The sequence below is a fragment of the Bufo bufo genome, chromosome 3, assembly GCF_905171765.1.
Source record: "Bufo bufo chromosome 3, aBufBuf1.1, whole genome shotgun sequence".
Taxonomy (NCBI): domain Eukaryota; kingdom Metazoa; phylum Chordata; class Amphibia; order Anura; family Bufonidae; genus Bufo; species Bufo bufo.
The window spans coordinates 427,348,974-427,365,294 of NC_053391.1; the positions used below are offsets into that span (position 1 = coordinate 427,348,974).

The 16,321-nt window shown below is 44.3% G+C and overlaps 1 protein-coding gene across 4 annotated transcripts in view; it reads left to right on the forward strand.

Annotated features, from left to right (window-relative positions):
• ARHGAP6 (Rho GTPase activating protein 6) overlaps positions 1-16,321 on the forward strand; it is a 656,522-nt gene that overhangs the window by 593,037 nt on the left and 47,164 nt on the right. For all 4 annotated transcript variants that reach the window (XM_040424989.1, XM_040424990.1, XM_040424991.1 and 1 more), the window contains one exon: positions 11,353-11,424. In XM_040424989.1, the coding sequence (XP_040280923.1) occupies positions 11,353-11,424 (72 nt within the window). The remainder of the gene's footprint in view (positions 1-11,352; positions 11,425-16,321) is intronic.

A 16,321-nucleotide genomic window follows, 5' to 3' on the forward strand; every position in this document is an offset into this window, starting at 1 on the left:
TGATGTTCTTTATATGAAACTGTATGTTGAAGGCGGCTGGGGAGGGGGTGATGTAATTTACATGGGACTGTATATTGGAGGGGGCAGAAGAGATGGTGTGATGTTATTTACATTGGACTGTATTTTGGAGGGGTCTGTAGATAGAGATGGATGTTATTTACATGGGACTGTATATTGGAGGGGGCTGGAGAGATGGTGAGATGGTGTAATTGTATTTACATGGGACTCTATGGCGGAGGAGGGAAATAATGTTATTTACATGGGACTGTCGGACTGGGGCTGAGGAATTATAATTTCTGAGGACAGTAAACGGAGGAATATAACTACAGGGGGCACTGCAGGGGGCATTATAAAGACTGGGGGTGCTTCAGGGCGAGCATTATAACAGTAGGGGGCAATATAAATACTGGGGAAAATTCAGGGCGAGCATTGTAACAGTAGGGGGCGATATAAATAATGGGGGCACTTCAGGGTGAGCATTATAACAGTAGGGGGGCGATATAAATAATGGGGGCACTTCAGGGTGAGCATTATAACTAGGGGTGCACCGAAATGAAAATTCTGGTCCGAAACCGAAACCGAAAATTCAGGATGCCCTTGACCGAAAACCGAAACTGCCTTTTTGCCCAAATACTTTTAAAATACTTTTTTTTAAATGATTTTATTAATAATTCTTTTTCATGAATGAAATTCATCTGTGGGTGGCGCTGTTATGGAGGGGGGGGGGGGGGGATATGTGCACTGTTATGGGCATAACAGTGCACAGATCCCTTTCCCCATAACAGTGCACAGATCCCTTTCCCCATAACAAAGCTGGAAGCAGTGTAGCACTGCAGTGGGGAAGCGGCAACAGGCCGTGCTTAAACTGATCTGCTTAGGTGACAAACAGCACACTGCCGCAAAGCTGTGGCAGGGGATAAGGGACCAGACTGAGCTGTGGCTCTCGCCACTAAACCTACAATCAGGCATGGTTGTGTCTGATAATGGCCATAACTTGGTGGCGGCTTTGGAGCTCGGCAAGCTCACACACATACGATGCCTAGCCCACGTGTTCAACCTAGTGATTCATCGGTTTCTCAAAACCTACCCCAATTTGCCTGACCAACTGGTGAAGGTGCGCCGCGTGTGTGCCCATTTCCGCAAGTCATCAACAGCTTCCGCCGGTCTGGCAATGCTGCAGCAGCAATTGCAATTGCCAGCTCACCGACTGTTGTGCGACATGAGTACGCGCTGGAACTCCATGTTCCACATGTTGGCCAGGCTTTGTGAGCAGCAGAGGGCAGTAGTGGAATACCATCTGCAACATGATCGTCGTCTTTCCAGTCAGCTTCCGCTCTTCACAAGCGACAAGTGGGCATTGATGTCTGACCTCTGTAAGGTTTTACGCAACTTTGAGGAATCAATACAGATGGTGAGCGGCGGAGTTGTTGTTCTCTCCTCTTATACCTCCTCCCTTTAATGTCCTCTGATATCACATAATAACAGCCTGAACATGTTGGGAAATGTAGTACTCTCCACAAAAACCTCATCCTTGTAGTGTCCTCTGATATCACATAATAATGGTCTGGACATTCTGCAAGTTGTATTTCCGCTTCATACCTCTTCCCTATAATGTCCTTTGATATCACACAATAACAGCCTGAACATGCTGGGAGTTCTAGTCCTTTCTTCTTATACCTCCTCCCTGTAATGTCCTCTGATATCAAATAACATCCTAAACATGTTGTGAGTTGTAGTCCTCTCCTCTTATACCTCATCCCTGTAATGTACTCTGATATTACGTAACAATTGCCTGGACATGCTGGGAGTTGTAGTTCTCACCTCTTATACCTCCTCACTATAATGTCCAAACTCGCAAACTCTTGGAGGCAGTGGAAAGGAGTTAAATATTGCAAGTAACCATTTATCTTATAGATTTCTAGTGTAATTGACTGATGCTGATTTATAGATTATGGTTTCCATTCTGTGAGACTCCAGAGTCTGCTAAATCTTCCTGAAGGTCTTTTGCAGTCAAGAGGAGGTTCTGATTTGCTTTTCTAGCAATCCAACAAGCAGCTTTCCGTTCTGGGATGCGCAGCAATCTGACATAATAGAAAACGGATCCGACTTTCAATGGAGTTCATGACGAATCCATCTTAGGTATGTTACAGATAATATAACCGGATCTGTTCATAACGGATGCAGATGGTTGTATTATCAGTAATGGGAGCGTTTTTTCTGAACCCTGCCGGATCCAGTAAAAATGCTAGTGTGAAAGTAGCCTTAATTACAACTCAAACTGAGGAAATGGCAACGTGAAAATGCTTTTTTGAGATCATTTAATCTTCAACTTGCTTAAAACTTCACAGTAACAGAGATAACCAGAGGTGCTAAAATGTCTGCATGCCACTGTGTATATTGTGACACAGTGAGGGGAATGGTCTGGGAAAACAGGTATTTTCCTCCCAGCGTGTGCTGCTGTGCTGATTTGCAGCCAGGTGGCGTCAAATACTGGACTGGATTTTAATTGCCGGTCCGGGTTTTGGCAGCACCTGGCTGTCCTTAAATAGTCAGCTGGGCTCAGCAACAGGATCTCTGTGTTGGGATCTGAGGCTTGGTGCCAGGTTGGAGGGCTGATACCCATGGGCCGAGGAAACAGGCCCCCTGAAGCCTGCCGTGGACTGCTGGAGGCAGTGACTTGTCTTATTCGAACTTTCCAATTTGTGTGAAGTAACACCAAGATGTACTTTCCATTGTGTGTGAAAATGCAAAGTAACACATTATTTTGTGCATTTGCCTCAAGTGTGAATAAACACTGAAGTTTTGTGTTAAGAACTTGTTTTTTGCCTCTGTATATATATATATATTATTTATGTGAAAGTTAATTTTGCAACCTATGTGTAGTTTTCAAACTTCTATCTATTGTATGGAATGTAAGAAACAGGTGTAAACTGTCAGGCTCACAGGCTGTATTTCAGTATGTTTTCTTGCATGAATAGTGTTCATGATGAAAGGGATTTTATTGATGGTTAAGCTGTAGGAATGAATAGCGGAGGAATGTTTACCTGGTATGACTCTGGCAGGGGCTTAGCATTAGATATCAATGGTTGTGTGTATGAAAAATATGTAAATGTTGTTACATGCCAACAGATGAACGTGGTTTAGATGCCAGGGAGGGGGTTTGTGTATTGGAATTTGTAGATGCAAATATCTAATCTAATAATAGGTAAAATATTGCTGTCTAACTTCAGCAAATGTCATTTATCATGTACAGAAAGTTAATACAAGGCAATTACTAATGTATTGTGATTGTCAATATTGCCTCCTTTGCTGGCTTGATTCATTTTTCCATCACATTATACACTATTTGTTTCCAGGGATTACGACCACCCTGCAAACTAGCAGTGGTGGTCGTGCCTGCACACTATAGTGCTGGCCTATGAACGCGCCTGTAGTCCCAGCCACCAGAGGCCAGTGCCTTTAGTGTGCAGGCATGGCCATCGCTGCTGGACTGCAGAGTGGTTGTAACCATGAATACGAGCAAAATATAATGTGATGGAAAAATTAATCCAGCGAGCAAAGGAACAATATGGACAATCACAATACGTTAGTAAGTGCCTTGTATTAATTTTCTCTACATGATAAATGCCATTTGCTGAGTTGAGACAACCCCTTTAAACACCTAAAATATCTACTATACAAAATCAGAAATGTTGTTTCTTTATTGTTCAAAAACAATTGACCCATACTTTTAATGAGAAAATACTTAGAGAAAATATAGGAAATGGAAAATCCGGAAGAACAGCGCTGAAGGACATTGAAGGCTTTAAGTAAAAGGGTGCACATTGCTGTAAATGTTTATTTTTTATCGATCTAGAAATATAGATATTAAAGAATATCGTTTTAGTGTTGCTGTCAGTTCTTCAGCTTTAAAGACCCCACACGTACAAATGATTTCTAGACGGTCCCTGAAGGCATTGTCTGTGGATTTGGCAGATGCTTGCTCTAGGAGAAGTATCTACGTGTGTTGCTTATAAACTTTTTTTTTTAGTCTTTATTGCTTTCCTTAGGGAGTTTTTACTGACGTCTCTGGAGTGTTTTTGTATTGCACATTTATATGTGCATTACAATATTAGGGCATAATCTGAAATGAGAACTACAGATTAGCATGTGCTGTTAACAAACATCTATCATGGCCCTTAACAATGGAAGTCATGTTGCTTTGGTCCCATGAGGTTGACATGTCATGTAGTAGTACATTACTAGTACATGTCATATTGCAGAACCGATCTCATAGCTTCACTGAAAAATGGCCTATTCAAGTTTTTAGACGGCTGCTTTGTGTTTAGCAAGGTAAACTCCATTTCTACTTAGCGAGTTTTCCGTCTGGGTGCAAGGCGCGTGTCACGTACCAGAGGCCCAAGACAAACGTCCGGGACGTCAAGCAAATAGTACACAGCAAAACAGACCAAGGACCCACAGAGAACTGTATTATAAGTGTAATAAAAGCACATGACAGTAGGCAGGTAGGCAATAGTGGTAGCACTACCACAGAACCAAGTGCATCGGCAGATCCCGTTCTTCACAGAGCCCCTGGTGGTGGGGATGAACTGGGCCGAGGGCTCACTGGTCGCACCTCCAGGAAGGTTCTGGTACACTTGGCCCCTACCTGTAAGGAACCACGCAGGTGCAAGCACCAGCGGAACAGACAACAAGACGAACTGGAACCAGCACAGAAGCAGATGCCTGGACCCGAAGCGGAATGGAAGCATGGCGGTCTCAGGCACAGCTGGACACAGACTAGAGATTCCCCCACACTAGAGATTCACACGGACAAGAGATTCACACAGAGTAGAGATCCCCCCTTCAGGGAAGCCAGGGACCTTCTCATGAAGGCAGGACGTACACAGGAAAGGAACAGATGGCACAACAGGCAGACAAGAACAGACAAGGATTAGAAGCAGTAGCCACTACCAGACAGGACAGGTACACAGGGCAGGTACAGATCAGACAAGGACATAACCTCAAACACCATCACAGAACAGGTACAGGAGAACAGACAAGGCAATAACAACAAACACCAATGCAATACCAGGCGATACCACACAGAAGAGTAGATGGTAAGAACCCCCTGGGTCAGCAGCAAGGGGCTACACCTAGAAAGACACAAGACAGACTGACCATAAGCGCCACAGCTCACAGGTAGAAATAGCTGCTTAATGAGGGCACCTGATAAGCCACACCCAGGCACAGATAAGGGGAAGGTAACCCTAACAGAACGGGAGGAGTACAGAACCACAAAACACACAGGCTGCAGAACAGGATGTTGCCCCTGGCAACCAGCATACAAGGAGACCACCGCAGCCAGTACGCCAGAGCACAAACAACCCCTGTAACGTCACAGGAGGCAGTCTGCAGCCAGTACGTGAGAGGGCATGCAGCCAGCCTACACGGACACAACTGTCACAGGGAACTGCACTGTGACAGCGTGAAGCAAACGCATAGCATCCAGACTGAATCCTGACCCATTAATTTCAATGGGTCTTTTTCACGCATAATTTCTGCGTTCAGGAAAAATCGCATGTTCTATATTCTGTGTCTTTCCCGCAGTTCTAGTTCCATAGAAGTGAATGGGGCAATCCGGATTCAATGTATTTTTCACTGATGTTTGCCAGGAGATGTAGATTGATATTCTTTAGTTTTTTTTCATGCGCGTGAAAAACACGTCAAAAACTGATTTCACCTGACACTGAAAAAACTGACACTGAACTTGTGTGCAAAATAGGGTTGTTGCGGGTATCGAAATTTCGATACCCAATCGATACTTTTGTCCCGGTATCGATACGATACCGGGATTTCCGTTTTTTCGATACTGGGCTGCGCTTCTGCGCAGTCTAGTATCTCTGAACATGAGCGCGCTGCTATCGGCGCGCTCATGTTCTCTCTCAGCAGCACGGGGAGAAGGAAGCTGTCCTCCCTCCCCCTGTGCTGCTGCCGCTGCCACCAATGAGAAGAGAGGGGCGGAGGAGGGGCGGCAATGAGAAGAGAGGGGGTGGAGGAGGGGCGGCAATGAGAAGAGAGGGGGTGGAGGAGGGGCGGCAATGAGAAGAGAGGGGGTGGAGGAGGGGCGGCAATGAGAAGAGAGGGGCGGAGGAGGGGCGGCAATGAGAAGAGAGGGGGTGGAGGAGGGGCGGCAATGAGAAGAGAGGGGGTGGAGGAGGGGCGGCAATGAGAAGAGAGGGGGTGGAGGGGGGGCGGCAATGAGAAGAGAGGGGCGGAGGAGGGGCGGCAATGAGAAGAGAGGGGGTGGAGGAGGGGCGGCAATGAGAAGAGAGGGGCGGAGGAGGGGCGGGCGCACTGCGCCACCAATGATAGGATTACTATCGGAGCGATGGGAGGAGACATCAGCTTCACTAGTGGGCGTTCCTTTTCCCTGCGCTGCGATTGGACAGCGCTACAGCCAGGGAGAAGGAACGCCCACTAGTGAAGCTGATGTCTCCTCCCATCGCTCCGATAGTAATCAGCAGCATGTGGAGCAGGAGAGGAGACAGTAATGGGGCACTGCGGGCGAACGGAGCGGCGCCCATGACTAAATGGTGAGTGCTGAGACATCGCTGGGCGCCGCTCTGTGTGGCCTAATAGTGAAAGTCTGGACTCATATACAGTAGTCAGTCTTTAACACATACAGGAGGCGGGTGCCGGCAGCAGAATCGCATTGCCGGCACCCTGCCCCTGACAGGGAGCTGCGATCAGCGGCAGTTAACTGCCGCTGATCTGCTAGTACCCGCCTCCTGTATAAAGGGGTAAAATCATTGGTGGTGCAGTGTGCCCCCCCCCCCCCTCAATCCCCCCATCCCATTAAAATCATTGGTGGCACAGTGCGCCGGCCCCTCTCAACCCTCCAGTATTAAAATCATTGGTGGCAGTGGCCACAGGGACCTCTCCACTCCCCCTCATTGGTGGTGCAGTGGCAGCTTCTGATCGGAGCCCCAGCTGTGTAAGCCTGGGGCTCCGATCGGTTACCATGGCAGCCAGGACGCTACAGAAGCCCTGGTTGCCATGGTAACATCCCTGATGCTGTGTGCACAAAGCACAGAGCAGCAGGGACAGTGTGGAGTCCTATTCACCCTGATAGAGATCTATCAGGGTGAATAGGAAAAGGGATGAAAGATCCCAGGTTCTAGCCCCTAAGGGGGGAAATAGTTATTAAATAAAAAGTGAAAAAAAAAAAACACTAAAATATGAAGTATAAATCACCCCCCTTTTCCCAATTTCACATATAAAATATATAAATAAACATATTACATCGCCACGTCAGAAAAGTCCAAACTATTAAAATATAAAAAAAAAATCTAGGTGGTGAATACCGGAACAGAAAAAATAAAATAAAAACTGCGCGATTCGCCATTTTTAAAAATGAGGAATGCACGTGGCTTTTTTTGTTTATTTTTTTCGCGTGGTATCGAATGGTATCGAGTATCGCAATACTTTTTCATGGTATCGAAACCGAATCAAAAATTTGGTATCGCAACAACTCTAGTGCAAAACATCAGTTTTTTCCTGAACAGACCCTGAGAGAATTTGTAACACTCGTGTGAAAGAGGCCTAATGCATCTCCACTCATATATTAAAGCTTACATATGTTTGCACAGTGGTTAGAGGAGCAGTTCCAGCTCCAAGGCAGTGGTCTTTACATCTCACCAGGGTACTAAAAGTTGCTTCCATAGACACTTTGGGAGCTATGTTAAAGGGAACCTGTCAGGGGCGTACATAGAAATCACTGGGCCCCATAGCAAGAATCTAAGTTGGGCCCCCATTCCCCTTTTATAGCCCCTCCCACTACCCATTCCAGGCCTCTCTCTTTGTTCCATGAACTATGTTTGCTGTTGCGTTTTATAATTTATGCATCAGGGCCGGATTGGGATTACAAAACAGGCCTGGCAGACAAAAGAGGTATAATAGATACAGTGTGTACAGATGTATAGTGTATACAGCAGTGTACCGATATGTGAGGAACATGGTATAATATATGCAGTGTGTACAGGTATATAGTATATACAGCAGTGTATTGATATGTGCAGTACAGGGTATATTATATGCAGTCTGTACAGATATATAGTATATACAGTAGTGTAATGTGAGGTACGAGGTATAATAGATGCAGTGTGTACAGATATATTGTATATATAGCAGTGTACTGATATGTGAGGTACTAGGTATAATAGATGCAGTGTGTACAGGTAAATAGTAAATATAGCAGTGTACTGATATGTGAGGTATAAATTACAGCTCGTACCTCACATATCAATCCAATACTGTATATACAATATACCTGTACACACTTCATCTATTATACCTCGTACCTAACATATCAGTACACTGCTGTATATACAATATACCTATACACACTGCATATATTATACCTCGTACCTCACATATCAGTACACTGCAATATATATTATATATCTGTATATATTGCATCTATAATACTGTTTAATATATGCAGTGTGTGTGTGTGTGTGTATGTATATATATATATATATATATATATAGATGTGAGGCATACAAGGTATAATACTGTAGATGCATTGTTTATAGAAATATGTGGTCAGTTATACATTATGGTCACTGTGTGGGAGGTACATGAGGTAGTGGTCACTGTACCTGTCTGAAGTATTATACATGAGTGTGCAATCAGTAAAAACAGGGCATGGGGGGGGGGGGGTAAATGACAAGAAGTGGAGGACCTCCTCTTACCACTCCATTCCAGTCTGTATGGATCAATGCAGAGCTGATTGTGAACTTCTAATACTTACTGTTAGGGGTTGAAGGACCTGTGATGATGTCATCACAGGTCCTGGCAGATGTACCTTTCAAACCTAGGAACTACACCATTTTTGGTGCAGTTCCTATGCTAGATCCTGCAGGACCTGTGATGCTGAAGATGATGTCATCACAGGTCCTGGCAGATGTACTGTTCTAACCTGGGAACTACACTTTACACTGTGCAGTTCCCTTACAGGACCTGTGATGACATCATCAAAGGTCCTTTAGCTTTAGAAAGATAGACCGGAGCAATTAGGGGGCGGGGCCTCTCCTCCACTGCGGGCCCCTCTTCCTCACGGGCCCCATAGCAGCTGCGTGGTCTGCCTATATGGTATGTACGCCACTGGAACCTGTAATGTTAAACATGCTGTTTTGTCTGTGCGCAGGAAGGTCTGAGGAGACTGACATAGTTTTATGGGGGAAAAAAATACAATATAACTAAAAATCCTGCTCTTATTAGGTTTAGGTGTCAAGTAGGCGGTCCTACTACTGGAAGTCTGAGTGATGACTTGCTCTTAAAAGGAATGTCTGAACTAAAAAATGAATGGACCACTGGAAATGATGTCAAAATAAGAAAAATGAGCACTAACCTTTTCAAAGTCCTGTCCCTAGCACCTTGACTCCTCTCCTCACTGAACCAAAAGTGTTAAAGTCCTGTTCATGAATCATGATCATGTCAACACTGCAGCCAATAACTGGTCTTACCGCTGAGGCCAGTGATTGGCTGTAAGGTTCATGTGACTGTGGAAAGCATGTCATCACATGGTGCATCTGGGATTGAAAAACAGCAGGGGCAGGAAATGCAGTTCTGGAGTGGTGGGACTTTTAAAGGTGGGTGTTTTTTTTTCTTTTGTAATAACACCATCTCAAGCCTTTTTTTTAAGGATGAGTATTGCAAATACATTCTCTGAGCTATCCTATTTATTACAGTAAAAGGCACATCCTGGAAGAACAGCTATGGTAACTTATGGTAATTTTCAAATAAAATAGAATGTTTACAATGCAACCAGATATACAACTCTACAAGACATGAAATTGCATTGGAAATATGCTTTACACAGAGAAGGACTGCAAGATTCCAGTCTTGTTATAGAAGTAAATAGGAGATATTAAAGGGGTTGTGCCACTAATATAAAGGTATCCTGCTCAACAGATATCGCTGTTGTATCACTTTCCCCAAATACCATTTATCAAAACTGCCTTATTCCAAAGTTAGTAGCCTACCATTGCACCCAGTTGCTGTTGGTTATGTACTGCATTGGAGTCATGTAATGTAGGACATAGGATGTGTCATTGGTAAGAACAAGGGACGTGGTTTCACATGACCTGCTGATGTCAGGCCTTATGGGACAGTAGATACATGACAAACCAGGAAGTAGGATTTAAGCATGGGGATAAGAGAAAACAGTGAAAAAATGAGGTAAAAAACAAAACAAAAAACCCCCCTGAAAAACGAATTGAGGAGGAATGGTTTATGGTAATAACCTCTTTACCTATGATATATAGGGTGGGCCATTTATATGTGGCACATTAGTATATGTGAGGGGGGAAACTTTTCAAGATGGGTGGTGACCATGGTGGCCTTTTTGAAGTCGGCCATTTTGAATCCAACTTTTGTAGGAAGAGGGTCATTTGACACATCAAACTTATTGGGAATTTCACAAGAAAAACAATGGTGTGCTTGGTTTTAACGTAACTTTATTCTTTCATGAGTTATTTACAAGTTTCTGACCACTGACAAAATGTGTTCAATGTGCTGCCCATTGTGTTGGATTGTCAATGCAACCCTCTTCTCCCACTCTTCACACACTGATAGCAACACCGCAGGAGAAATGCTAGCACAGGCTTCCAGTATCCGTAGTTTCAGGTGCTGCACATCTCGTATCTTCACAGCATAGACGATTGCCTTCAGATGATACGAGATGTGCAGCACCTGAAACTACGGATACTGGAAGCCTGTGCTAGCATTTCTCCTGCGGTGTTGCTATCAGTGTGTGAAGAGTGGGAGAAGAGGGTTGCATTGACAATCCAACACAATGGGCAGCACATTGAACACATTTTGTCAGTGGTCAGAAACTTGTAAATAACTCATGAAAGAATAAAGTTACGTTAAAACCAAGCACACCATTGTTTTTTTTGTGAAATTCCCAATAAGTTTGTGTCAAATGACCCTCTTCCTATTGAAAAAACAAAAGTTGGATTCAAAATGGCCGACTTCAAAAAGGCCGCCATGGTCACCACCCATCTTGAAAAGTTTCCCCCCTCACATATACTAATGTGCCACAAACAGGAAGTTAATATCACCAACCATTCCCATTTTATTAAGGTGTATCCATATAAATGGCCCACCCTGTAGTATTCATCTTCAATGCTGTTCTTCATTCCTGAGCGATTGTACACTATTATTTTCTCATTTTAATGAATTCCCTAGAAAAGTAAGTTAATCTTGAATGTTCTTGACAAATAGTAGCACATTAAATTCTAATTTGCATTACTGCTATCTTATGTTTATAAGACATCTTCATTCTATTTGTTTTATTTTTATAGATGGGCAAAAGAGAAAAAAATCTTTAAGAAAGAAACTGGATTCATTGGGGAAAGAGAAAAACAAAGATAAAGGTATGCAACACAATACTGCATATTAATCTAGTTGCTATATACTAATAGTTAAATAGGGTTTTATGTCCTTACATGATACCTTAGTATGTGGTACTCTTAGGAAATACTCTCCATATATAACAGTTCATAAGAACCTCTTTCTTTTAGCTGAGACTGAATTTAACTGAGCAATCCAAAAAAGTGAAGAACAATTGTTTGTTGCATATGTGCTGTTACAGATCTAGACATGTAGAATATACAGTATAACATATTGAGGTACAAACGCTTCAACAAGGTAAAGGGTCAATCTTCCACTATCATCATAAACTCATAGTAAAATCAAATAGAATTACTTCTGAGCCAATTGACATAAAACCCATATGAAGTTTTTTATATATATATATATATATATATATATATATACAGTACAGACCAAAAGTTTGGACACACCTTCTCATTCAAAGAGTTTTCTTTATTTTCATGACTATGAAGGCATCAAAACTATGAAATTAACACATGTGGAATTATATACATAACAAACAAGTGTGAAACAACTGAAAATATGTCATATTCTAGGTTCTTCAAAGTAGCCACCTTTTGATTTGATTACTGCTTTGCACACTCTTGGCATTCTCTTGATGAGCTTCAAGAGGTAGTCCCCTGAAATGGTCTTTCAACAGTCTTGAAGGAGTTCCCAGAGATGCTGGCCCTTTTGCCTTCACTCTGCAGTCCAGCTCACCCCAAACCATCTCGATTGGGTACAGGTCCGGTGACTGTGGAGGCCAGGTCATCTGGCGCAGCACCCCATCACTCTCCTTCATGGTCAAATAGCCCTTACTTTCAAAGTTTTCCCAATTTTTTGGCTGACTGACTGACCTTCATTTCTTAAAGTAATGATGGCCACTCGTTTTTCTTTACTTAGCTGCTTTTTTCTTGCCATAATACAAATTCTAACAGTCTATTCAGTAGGACTATCAGCTGTGTATCCACCTGACTTCTCCTCAACGCAACTGATGGTCCCAACCCCATTTATAAGGCAAGAAATCCCACTTATTAAACCTGACAGGGCACACCTGTGAAGTGAAAACCATTTCAGGGGACTACCTCTTGAAGCTCATCAAGAGAATTCCAAGAGTGTGCAAAGCAGTAATCAAAGCAAAAGGTGGCTTCTTTGAAGATCCTAGAATATGACATCTTTTTAGTTGTTTCACACTTGTTTGTTATGTATATAATTCCACATGTGTTAATTCATAGTTTTGATTAGGGGTGCACCGAAATGAAAATTCTGGTCCGAAACCGAAACCGAAAATTCAGGATGCCCTTGACCGAAAACCGAAACCGAAACTGCCTTTTTGCCCAAATACTTTTAAAATACGTATGGAGAGGGGGATCTGTGGGTGGCGCTGTTATGGAGAGGGGGATCTGTGGGTGGCGCCGTTATGGAGAGGGGGATCTGTGGGTGGCGCCGTTATGGAGAGGGGGATCTGTGGGTGGCGCCGTTATGGAGAGGGGGATCTGTGGGTGGCGCCGTTATGGAGAGGGGGATCTGTGGGTGGCGCTGTTATGGAGAGGGGGATCTGTGGGTGGCGCTGTTATGGAGAGGGGGATCTGTGGGTGGCGCTGTTATGGAGAGGGGGATCTGTGGGTGGCGCTGTTATGGAGAGGGGGATCTGTGGGTGGCGCTGTTATGGAGAGGGGGATCTGTGGGTGGCGCTGTTATGGAGAGGGGGATCTGTGGGTGGCGCTGTTATGGAGAGGGGGATCTGTGGGTGGCGCTGTTATGGAGAGGGGGATCTGTGGGTGGCGCTGTTATGGAGAGGGGGATCTGTGGGTGGCGCTGTTATGGAGAGGGGGATCTGTGCACTGTTATGGGCATAACAGTGCACAGATCCCTTTCCCCATAACAGTGCACAGATCCCTTTCCCCATAACAGTGCACAGATCCCCCCTCCCCATAGCAGTGCACAGATCCCCCCTCCCCATAGCAGTGCACAGATCCCCCCCTCCCCATAGCAGTGCACAGATCCCCCCTCCCCATAGCAGTTCCATAGACCGATCCCCCCTACCCATAACAGCCCCGGCCCTGCTGCTCACAGCATCTTTATTTTACCTTACAATCGTGAGGCTCCAGTAACTAACAACTCTGCAGGCAGAGCGGAGGGCGGCGTAACGTCACTTACTCACGTGACGCACCTGCTCCGCCCACTTTATGAATGAAGGAGGCGGAGCAGGCGCGTCACGTGAGTAAGTGACGTTACGCCGGCCTCCACTCTGCCTGCAGAGTTGTTAGTTACTGGAGCCTCACGATTGTAAGGTAAAATAAAGATGCAGTGACAAAGTAAACCGCCCGCCCGGCGCCCGCCCGCAGATGGTGGGTGACAAATCCCACACCCCATATTTTCGGCCGATATGTAACAATATCGGCCGAAGTGGATTAGGTGCATTTTCGGCCGATATTTTCGGCTGCCGAAATTTCGGTGCACCCCTAGTTTTGATGCCTTCAGTGTGAATCTACAATTTTCATAGTCATGAAAATAAAGAAAACTCTTTGAATGAGAAGGTGTGTCCAAACTTTTGGTCTGTACTGTATATAATCAATTTTTTCATGGGACAACACTGAAAATATGACACTTTGATACAATGTAAAGTAGTCAGTGTTCAGCTTGTATAAATTGCTGGCAACAAAAGTGAGTACACCCCTAGGTGAAAATGGCCAAATTGTGCCCAATTAGCCATTTTCCCTCCCCGGTGTCATGTGACTCATTAGTGTTATAAGGTCTCATGTGTGTATGGGGAGCAGGTGTGTAAAATTTGGTGTTATTGCTCTCACACTCTCTCATACTGCTCACTGGAAGTTCAACATGGCATCTCATTGCAAAGAACTCTCTGAGGATCTGAAAAAAAGAATTGTTGCTCTACATAAAGATGTCCTAGGCTATAAGAAGATTGCCAACACCCTGAAACTGCACTGCAGTATGGTGGCCAAGACCATATAGCAGGTTTAACAAGAGAGGTTCCACTCAGAACAGGCCATATGCCGCACACTGCATCAAATTGGTCATCCCAAAAGGAAGCCTATTCTAAAGATGCACAAGAAAGCCTGCAAACAGTTTGCTGAAGACAAGCAGACAAAGGACATGGATTACTGGAACCATGTCTTGTGATCTGATAAGATTAAGATAAACTTATTTGGTTCAGATGGTATTGAGCATCTGTGACAGCAACCAGGTGAGGAGTACAAAGGCAAGTGTGTCTTGCCTACAGTCAAGCATGGTGGTGGGAGTATTATGGTTTGGGGCTGCATGACTGCTGCCAGCTGTGGGGAGCTACAGGTCATTGAGGGAACCATGAATGCCAACATGTACTGTGACATACTGAAGAGATCATGATCCCCACCCTTCGGAAACTGGGTCGCAGGGCAGTATTTCAACATGATAACAACCCCAAACACACCACCAAGACGACCACAAGTGCAGTGGCTGGGTTTGGGGTGGCCCCAACGCTACTCTGGGTCCCCCGAACACTGTCAAGGTGTTACCACTTGTTGCTGCTCTTCGGAAGGAATGGTAAGGCGTGATGCACCCCAATGGGAAATAAGTCCAGAGAGTCAGGGTCTGCACTAAACCAGAGTGCTTATTTACTGGAGGAATTTAGGTACAAAACAATACAGGCGAGGCATTGGGCTGGCTTCTCTAGTCTCCTCTCTGGCAGAAGAAGGGTTTAATGCTGAGGAAAGGCCTGAGCTATCTGTCCATCTTTCTCTTCAGAAGGCTGGTACAAGGCTGGTGATCCAGGGTCTGTGGCAGCGTATCCCCATCTCAGTGTCTTCTTCTGGTCACTCAGTAGTCTGGCAGAGTCTCCTCTTCCAAGCACTGTTTCCTAACTGCAGCACACTAGGGGCTCTGACTGCTCTCCTTATATACAGTTTTTGCTAGACTAGAACCTTCTAGTGGGAGGGGTGGAGTGGAGAAACTCAGCACAAACAGATACATTGTTTCAACTCCCGTCTGGTATAGACTTACATTAGAGCTTCAATGATACTCAATGGCAATGACACAGCCGGTTTTCCAGACAGAAAGAAGTTTCCAGACACAACAACATAGCTAAAACCAGACATTTAAATGGTCAGGCTGTCTGCTCTTTGGTTGTAAACAAGCCTGGGTTTTTCCCTACAAAACATGGTGGTAAACGTCTAGGTTTTTCCCTCCGAAACATGGTCTTCTTTAAACCCTATAGCAGCTGTGGAAAATTGCCAGCTTCTCAATCAAAGCCCTAACAGTATTCATTAACCCTTTCCACAGAGCCATGTAAATACAGTGATAATGAACAGGATATATATCACAACATATAAAATTCAGGTACACAGTATTAAACAGCGCAACTTAACCCTTTTAAATGAAATAAAGTAAGACGTTTTAACTTTGCATAGGGGAAATAGGCAAATGTCAAAATGTCCCTGCTCCAGGGCACTACACAATCATGTCTCCAGACCTAAACCCTATTGAGCATCTTTGTGGTATCCTCAAATGGAAGGTGGAGGAGCGCAAAGTTTCTAACATCCACCAGATCCGTGATGTCGTCATGGAGGAGTCGAAGAGGATTCCAGTGGCAACCTGTGAAGCTCTAGTGAACTCCATGCCTAAGAGAGTTAAAGTAGTGCTGGAAAATAATGGTGGCCACACAAAATATTGACACTTTGTGCACAATTTGACCTTTTTCATTTAGGGGTGTACTCACTTTTGTTGACTGTGTGTTATGTTATTTTGAGGGCATACCAAATTTACACTGTTATATAAGCCGTACACTGACTACTTTACATTGTATTAAAGGGCTTCTGTCACCCCAGTAAACGTATATATTTTTTTGGGGTACTTATAATCCCTATACTGCGATATATCTATACATTATGTTATTAATCA